We start from the raw sequence: 8,263 nt of genomic DNA, 5'->3' as shown, positions 1-8,263 counted from the left end.
GTCCGTGCGGGAATGCAGGCAGAGAGAAATTGAGAAATCGCCCCATCTGCTCACGGGGAGAGCGATGAAACGGGAAGCGGGAGGGATGCTGCCAGCTTAGCAGTCTTCATGATCAAAGATTTGGCTAAATCCTTCCAACACGGGTATGCAAAGTGAGGCTTGTAAATAACCGATAATCGGGTCCGGTCGTTCCGAGTCTAAAGTACCAAATGGCCGAGTGCAGGATTATTTCAGTGTGTCAGCTAAATCCGTCAGCTGTCACACTAAAAGTGCCACAGCAATTTATTGCCCGTTTCCTGGCTTCAGAATTAATTGCTTCTTGTATGGCTTAGGACTTAAAAGGAGGAAAAAGATAAACCCAGACCTGTGTGGCTGTTACGTATGAGGAAATACAGAATGACCTGCAGCTTAATTAACCTGCGCCAGGCAGTTACCTTACATTCCTCCTCATTCCTCACCGATGAATAGATCTTTTCAGTAACAGCCGTTTTTTTTCTGTTCTCCTGACAGTGGTTCAATGGTTCTTATACACATCTAGTCCTAAAAGGACCCGATTTTGCTATTTGCTGTGTTCACCAGCACTGTATTTGCTTGGGGAGATTACGGGGGAGGAGAATGCGCAGCACGGCTGCTGCTCAGACGCGGGTGCTGTGTCGGTAAAGGCCATCTTCTCTCTCTCAGGGACTTCTTGAGCGACGACGAAAATGAGAAGAGAAACGTGCAATCTTCAGATGACTCCTTCGAGCCTTACCCCGAAAAGAGGTAAGGGGCTTACTGTGCGGTTAGCAGAGCGCTCTGCGGCTGAGGGGGAGGGCTGGCACCCGCCTCCCCTCTGCTTGTGCTGGGCTGGACTCAGCTGGGCTGGACTCAGCTGGGCCAATGCTTTCCTTGATGGCCTTGGTTCTCCCTATGCCCCTGCCTGGAGCTCACAGCACTGCCCCGGCACTGCTGCTCCCCATCAGGTTGAAGCTGGGCCGCATCCCTCAGCCTTGGCACTAATTACCGCAGCGCAGCTCGTGCGTGCGTGCTCCTGCTTTGCCAGGTCAAGCTAAGCCATCGACCAGGGTGTAACGCTCGGGGACGGTTATGTGGGAGGACTACAGCCAACATCAAGGATTAAACCACTGTCCTTCTTGTTCCTTGGAGGGTTTCTAGCAAGAAAAGTGACAGCAAAGAAGCAAAGAAGGCGAAAGAGCCCAAAATAAGGAAGAAGCCAGGGCCTAAGCCAGGCTGGAAAAAAAAAATCAAATGTGAAAGGTAACAAGGAGCAGGTGGTGGCAGGGAGCAGCCCCGCGCTCGGCACGCTGGCTGACGGCAGGCCTCTGCTTTGCAGGGAGGAGCTGCCTACCATTTACAAGTGTCCTTACCAGGGATGCACGGCTGTCTACAGAGGGGCGGACGGCATGAAGGTGAGCTCAGGGCTTGCTCCTGTCTCGGCTCTGTGTTACAGAGCAGTTTCCATAGGAGGAGAGGAGCCGTGACAGATCTGATGTGCTGCCTGGCTCCGCAGGAGGCGGCAAGCGACTAAACGAAGCAGGCAGGGGAGGCCTTTTTCTGTCCTCCCAAAAACAAGGGGAGCTGCTCTGGCTCTGTGCGCTCCTCCTGTTCTGGAAGCCTGCTGCTGGCTTGGCAGCAGCCCTTGGAACGAGCTCCACCGTGTCCTGTTAAAGCCCCTGCTGCCAGGCCTGGATTTGGATGCAAGGCTCTGGTGTTTCCCACAGTGAAGCGGCGCTGACACGCGAGCCTGCCACGATGGGGGTCTCGTTTCTTGGGGGATCCAAATTTTTCACTGGGGAAAAAAGTAGCCTGGTGGCTAGAAGCTCTGTCCTTTCTTTACAGAAACACATCAAAGAGCACCACGAAGAGGTGCGGGAGAGGCCCTGTCCTCATCCTGGCTGCAACAAGGTGTTCATGATTGACCGGTACCTACAGCGTCACGTGAAGCTCATTCATACAGGTGGGTACTAGCGAGCTCCACTCCCATGGGGTGTTACGAACACCTGACAATTCATTGCACAAGGCTTGTGCAAGGCTCCGTGCAGGGTGTAGAACAGTCTGCCTGGCCTGTAAACCAGGCCCTCACGCAGGGGGAGGAATTCAGACTCCACCAGTGAGCGCAGGCAGCCGTGCGTATGCATTTCGTGTACTAAGAAAGCAGCAGAATCAATGACCCTCTCCCTTTTTCTGTTGCAGAGGTACGTAATTATATCTGTGATGAATGTGGGCAGACCTTTAAGCAACTCAAACACCTCTTGGTCCACCAGATGCGGCACACAGGAGCGAAGCCCCTCCAGTAAGTGCATGCTGACCATTCATTCGTAGCTAAGGAAAGGGGTAGAAGGGGTAACAGAGTCCTGCTGAGCTCTCCACAGGGTAATTCTGTGATGTGGACCCTGCCTGTCCCTGCTGAGTCACTTTAAATGTTCATCCACAACGTGGGCCCTGGCTCTTGCCCCTCCTTTCAGTCCTGTTGCCCCTCAGAGCGCAGCAGGTGAGAGCTCAGCTCAGTGGTGAGCTGCAGGTGGGGGATGGCATTGGGCAGCTGTAGGAGATGCTGTGAGCAAGCAGCTCTGGAGGCCGCAGTCATCTTTTCCTGGGCTTTATTCCGTGTGACAAAGAGCCTATGCTGCCAGCTGTGGCTTCAGGCTCGGTGCTGAGCCCCTGCTTTGCCTTTCAGGTGTGAAATCTGTGGTTTCCAGTGCAGACAGCGAGCATCGCTCAAGTACCACATGACCAAACACAAAGCTGAGACAGAGCTGGAGTTTGCCTGTGACCAGTGTGGAAAGCGCTTCGAGAAGGCCCATAACCTTAATGTCCACATGTCCATGGTGCACCCTCTGACCCAGACTCAGGACAAAGCCAAGCCACTGGAGCCAGAGCCCGTTCTCCTCCTAAATACTTCAGGGACTTCAGAAAGCCAGGGGGTAAAGCCAGAAGTGACTGCACAGCAGGAGCCCACCTGAGGGGGAGAGGGCATGCTTTCCCAGTCCAGCCCGGTAGAAACCACACGGCAGAGTGGAGATTTTTAATCTACGTTTTAGTCTCCCAAAGGAACTCGATGGAATTAGCTTCAGCTTGCTCAGAAAAAGCTTGTTATCATGCTGTGATTCTCCATGCTCACATCCGATTCAGCAGTGTTGTACTAAGAGTCTGTCTAATCCCAGGGGAGTGGATGTTCGGCAGCACCCCCCTTTCGTGGTTCCCCCTTCTCCCCACACACACACACAGTTGTAGAAAGCAAGTTGGCCACAACTGCTCCCTGCCTGGGCAGAAGTGCCCGCGGTGGCTGTAAGGGTACATAGGACAGTGGGGCAACTTTAAGCAGACATTTTGTTTTGAAGGAAAAAAAAAAAAATATGATTCCCAAAGCAAGTCTAAACTGAAATTTGTAACCTACTTTTTATTGTAACAAGAGCTTCATGGTTATGCTTGTAATAAATTATTTACAAAGTAATTTGAAAAAAAAAACAACACACATGACACTGGTGAGAAAGGTAGCGCCTTGCCTGGCCCTCCAGCCGTAGTCAGGGTGTGCTGGGCTTGCCCTGCCTGGCGCTCAGAAGAGGGCCAGCTCTTCATCCAGCTCCGTGGCCACAGCAGGACTGGAGAAGTGCCAGAGGGTGGCTCCCAGCTCTGGGTCAAGCTCTTCACACATGGCCAGTAGCTGGGGAGGGGGCAAGTAGCCAGTGTTAGCCCTGCTTGTGCTCCCGGGGAGCGAGTTACGGCAACGCTCCGTCATTTTGCTGCTTCTCAGCAAAGCAGAGGCAGGAGGGAAGCTCTTGCCGACTCACACAGAAGTAACCCAGTCTCCTGGCTGCCAGGAGAAGCTTCCACAGCTGCCCCATAGCTGTGCTTGGTTTTTCCCCAAGACAAGGCATTAAGCAAGCAGCTTAGCTTAGGAGCAAGACTGCATGAGGGCAGTGCTTAATGTTGCTGAGAAAAGTGCAGCCTGGGAGAGGGAGGATGTGGCTGTAGCACCGATGGAGCAGTGGCTGTCTTCCACCGCTCCTGGCTGCATTACAGCAACGCAGCATGTGCCAGGGGTTAAGCAGGCAGCACCAGTACAGGATTGGTGCAGCAAGAAAAGGCTATGCATGCTGGCAGTGGGCAGAGCAGCACTGGGAGAAGAGAAAAAAAAAAACCAAAACTGAACGCACCGGTCGTATGCTTCCAAAGCTTTGGGCAGGGCATCCTGGGATGGCACTAAGCAGGAACCGACGGGCTGTGGAGATCAGCTCCAAGGGATCCCCCTGGAGAACATGGAGAAAAGGCACAGCCCATCAAGGCCACGCACAGTGTCACCTCCAGCTCCCTGTCCCTGTCTCCAGAAGTGAAACAGGAGCCACTACACCACACCTAGGGGCTGTTCACGGGTTAAGGAGATGGCTCGGACGGTGACTACCTTCACCCTGAGGTCCTGAACAAGACAGCAGGGAAGCAGCTCAGGTTTTGGGCCACGGCAGGACAGCAGCACCTGCAGCTTCTCTCAGCCCCAGGGTGCGAGCAAGCCGGCTGCCTGCAGAGGCAGCCCACAACCTACCCCCACCTTGCAGAGGAAGGTGGGGAGGGATGCTGCCAGTGGCTGGGGGAAGGGAAAAAGGATAGGATTCAGGTAAGGGGGGGAAAAAGTTCCACACTTCACTCACATGCTCTGCAGGGTCTGGGCTTTGCCCCGCTGGATCAGACTGGGGCAGGTCCTTCCCTTCCACAAAGAGCCGAAGCAGCTGGATGTACAAATCGAGCGCCACGTAGAGGAAGCTCTGCTCTTGAGCGAGCAGCTCTTGGTGAAAGCAAGGGGCGAGGCTAGAGGGGGTCACAGACCATGTCTGGTTAGCAGTGGTTCCGTGCTAGACTCAGAAAGACACGCGGCAAATGCAGCTGGTGCCGCTGTTGGTTTTACGAGTCCCACTGTGTGCAGGGCCACCCCACTGCCAGGAGCGGGAAGGCAGCCAGGGACACTCCTGCTTGGAGCACAAAGCTGCAGGGAAACTTATAGCTAAAGACACAGGGCTCCCGAAATAGCAATCCTGCTGCGATCAAGTAACGTCTCCTGCAGAGCTAGGGTAAGGGCTCGGCTCACCCAGCTGCTGTACGTGCAAACCCTCAGCTGCATCACCCCTCACAAACACCTCCCTTCCGAGCCCAGCAAGACGTTACCTGTAGAACGCAAGAGGCAAGAGGCGAATGTGCCGGTCCGAGGCTGCGCTGCGCAGGACATGGTAGCTCCCAGGGTCTGCAACAGCCAGAGAGAAGCACCGAGCATCTTTAGCGGTCCTCACGCTACCCCGCATGCTTCTACAGCAGCACAGGGGCTGCACGGTTTCCTCCCAGCCCACGACAAACACTAGTGCTTAGGTGTGGGAACCCCCCAGAGAAGCAAGCTGCCCGCTCTCAGGCTTTCTCGACCAGAGAGAACAATACTGGGTTTCCTGATCACCAGCTGGGTCACCATGCCACAGGGTGGAAGCAGGATGTGCTCAGCTTTTACTCAAGCAAGTATTTTTTTTGTGCTGCTTACAAAGGCCCATCTGTTCCTTCCTACAGGTGCACTCGTTAATCAAAGCGATGGGGCCTGCCTGCCCAGCACCCATCCTCACCCTCACACCCCTCTGAGGCAGGACCCACTCACCTTCCTCTGCCGAATGGAAGAGAAGCAGCCAGGACATTCCCCTCTCCTCCAGGCATTGCAAGATCTCCAGGGACCATTCCAGAGACGTCTGAAAATCCAGTCCTTCCTGGGTGTCAGAAAGGACAAGTCTGGTTTGTCTTGGGCTTTAGTTGCACCAAAGCAGCAAGGAACCCCTCACGGGACGCTGCACATGAAGGGCTCTATTGAAAGACATTCAGGAATTTAGCCGAAGTCTTCCCCTCGCCTGGCAGCCTGGATTCCCCCCTGGGTTCCCCCCCTTCAGCACCAAACCAGGCCACGACGGGGCTCAGTTGAGAACGAGCTGCGAGAGGGGGAAGCGGTGTGGATGAGCAGCAGGCTCACCACCGGCACGCTTCCCAGCGGTGCTCAGCACAGAGCCACTGCACTGCCTGCACCCACCCCACACTGCTCCCCAGAGCAGGATTTTTCCCCTCCAACCCATCTAGTGACAGCACATCTTGGGAATGTTGTGGGTTTTTTGGCATTACTCATTTTACTTGGAATAGCCTCCCAGGTCTGTTTGCTCAAGATGTTTCTTTCCTCGATGACTCTTCCTGCAGACTCTCCCAGGGGCAGACTATGAGACCCAGTGATTACTTTTCACTTGAATCTGGTCCCTGATTCCCTCTGCCAGGTGACTACACAGACGGCTGTACTTCAAAGCTAAGACAGCAGCAAAGGGACAGAAACAAGGGTCCCTAGGTGGGAGGATGCTTAGGGCAGGCAGCTGCTGGAGGAAACTTGTCATCTTTGCTCCTTCATTTAATAGCATTAAATCCTTTGGAAACCAATGTTCCTCCTTGCTGGGGTCCCCTTTCTCCTGTGAAATACCATGGATGTTTCCAGCCAGAGGAAAAATGTCATCTAACAAAGGGGAAATGCTACATAAGAGCTATGAGAGAGGGATGAAGGTTCTGCGCTACCTGGGAGGTGTGAAGTCTGAACAGGGAACTGAAAATAGTCCGTCATTCATGAAGAGAAGGAAAAGCTACCGTAGTGGAAGGGGAGATAACATCGGTCAGAGGGAAATACAGGTTTAGTCTGAGAGGAACAGAAGGGCTTTCAGCAGGCTCTGGGTGGGATGTTGCTGATCCCTTCCTCCTGGGAGAACAAGCTACCAGCCTTCACAGTGCCGGTACAAAGCAATTTTTAGGCAGCAAACCAAGCAGCTCAGACACATTCAGTGTCATGAGAATTCCCTCAGGGCTGAATTTACCTTTGGTGCTATTTTCACCGAGATGAGATCCATGAGTGAGAAGAACAGCAGAGAAACAAGAAGCTGCAAGGAAAAGAGATTGCCTGTTAGCTACACCTGCAGTGGCGACTCACAGCTTGCACCTTCCAACCAGGAAATAACATTTCACAGAGCACCAGGGTGGACCCAGATGAACTACGGGCACTCCTGTTCCTCCCAGGTGAAGGCCACCTGATTGAAGACAACAGGCAGCAGCCTGACATCGTTTGCTGCTTCTAAGGGTAAACTCCATGCTAAAGTCACTGTTCTCAAAGCGAGCCTTGCTGCAGGCAGCAAGTCAGACAGCAGCTGACAACTTCTCCCAAATAAATGGAAAACCAAGCAAGCCACCACAGATTTAAACCTGGAGAAGAGCTAGTGTTGGTCCACAGCTGGCACACCACCAGCAGATACTGTGCAGCCTCCCATCTCAGCAAGGACATCAGAATCCTGCCTCGCCATACGCTCATTACTGCTTTTCTGGATCCCTACCACATCCCTTCCTGGCGTCCTCCTCCTAACTCAAGGCAGATTTTTGAGGTGAAAGCTGCTGTTATTCCACACGTGCTAAATGCTCCTATCAACTCAGTGACACCAGTTTCTGACTGGCAGCTTTTGGCTCTAGACCAGTATAAACAGTGGAGGAATCGATCCCATAGTAAGAGGAGCTGCTACCATAGCTGCTGCCCAGAGCAATAAAACTTAAGAGTAAATAGCAAGGCACGGGTTCTGCTTCAACACTATTTACCTGCGAATGTCTCGGGACAGGGACACTCCCCATACCGAGCTCTGGTCCCGGCTATCCCCTGGAAGATCAACAGACAGAACTGCTGGGCAGCAGCACCGCTTCCTCCTCAGCAGAGCACTTTGGAGAATTCCCATGCACAGAGGGCACTGAGCATGGCGAAACAGAGGCAGCATTCTGGAGTCTGGAACAGGCTTGGGAAAACCCTCAGGAGGTCCGTTCCTGGGATTCCCAGCACATCTTCCCAGAGCCCTTAGAATGCCCGCACTCCTGTCTCGCAGACCTTCTGCATCTCCTTAACCTCTCAGCCAAGCTGCCCAAGCTAAAATCCGCAAGGACCACTCCTTTGTGAGGGGAGAGGCGATCCTGGCATGCCACGGATTGAGCCTGTGTCTGCAGCGCTCTCTCCAGCCTCAGCTTTTAAAGCAGCTGTTCGATAGCTCTCCCCAACCTCACAGAGGAGCCAGCATCCGAGGTAAAAGTTTAAGTTTAGAACAACTTTACCTCTAGGATAGGTATTTAGAAACTGGTAATGTACAGCTACACCAGCAAGATTTCACAACAGGGTCTGCCAGGGATACAGCCGTCTCTCAGGACAGCTATTTCTCAGTTAAAGACATTCCACTACTGGTTT

The 8,263-nt window shown here is 53.5% G+C and overlaps 2 protein-coding genes across 2 annotated transcripts in view; one reads left to right on the top strand and one right to left on the bottom strand.

Moving 5' to 3' along the window:
- The window catches only part of ZNF276 (zinc finger protein 276), a gene marked incomplete at its 5' end in the record, with an annotated part of 10,519 nt that extends 7,185 nt beyond the window's left edge, over positions 1 to 3,334 (top strand). Inside the window, 6 exons of the mRNA XM_035890172.1 lie at positions 682 to 762; positions 1,147 to 1,257; positions 1,334 to 1,409; positions 1,840 to 1,957; positions 2,194 to 2,293; positions 2,678 to 3,334. Of these exons, the coding sequence (XP_035746065.1) occupies positions 682 to 762; positions 1,147 to 1,257; positions 1,334 to 1,409; positions 1,840 to 1,957; positions 2,194 to 2,293; positions 2,678 to 2,963 (772 nt within the window). The remainder of the gene's footprint in view (positions 1 to 681; positions 763 to 1,146; positions 1,258 to 1,333; positions 1,410 to 1,839; positions 1,958 to 2,193; positions 2,294 to 2,677) is intronic.
- A 128-nt stretch (positions 3,335 to 3,462) lies between these two features.
- FANCA (FA complementation group A) overlaps positions 3,463 to 8,263 on the bottom strand; it is a 37,300-nt gene continuing 32,499 nt past the window's right edge. Inside the window, exons 37-42 of the mRNA XM_035890175.1 lie at positions 6,867 to 6,929; positions 5,630 to 5,735; positions 5,158 to 5,233; positions 4,638 to 4,803; positions 4,158 to 4,250; positions 3,463 to 3,664 (exon numbers count right to left, since the gene is read on the bottom strand). Coding sequence (XP_035746068.1) covers positions 3,557 to 3,664; positions 4,158 to 4,250; positions 4,638 to 4,803; positions 5,158 to 5,233; positions 5,630 to 5,735; positions 6,867 to 6,929 — 612 coding nt within the window. The 3' untranslated portion in view covers positions 3,463 to 3,556. The remainder of the gene's footprint in view (positions 3,665 to 4,157; positions 4,251 to 4,637; positions 4,804 to 5,157; positions 5,234 to 5,629; positions 5,736 to 6,866; positions 6,930 to 8,263) is intronic.

The sequence above is a fragment of the Egretta garzetta genome, unplaced genomic scaffold (assembly GCF_000687185.1).
Source record: "Egretta garzetta isolate BGI_Z169 unplaced genomic scaffold, ASM68718v1 scaffold582, whole genome shotgun sequence".
Taxonomy (NCBI): Eukaryota; Metazoa; Chordata; class Aves; order Pelecaniformes; family Ardeidae; genus Egretta; species Egretta garzetta.
The sequence above is the reverse complement of the archived record's forward strand: the minus strand, read 5'-3'. Positions and strand labels throughout refer to the sequence as shown.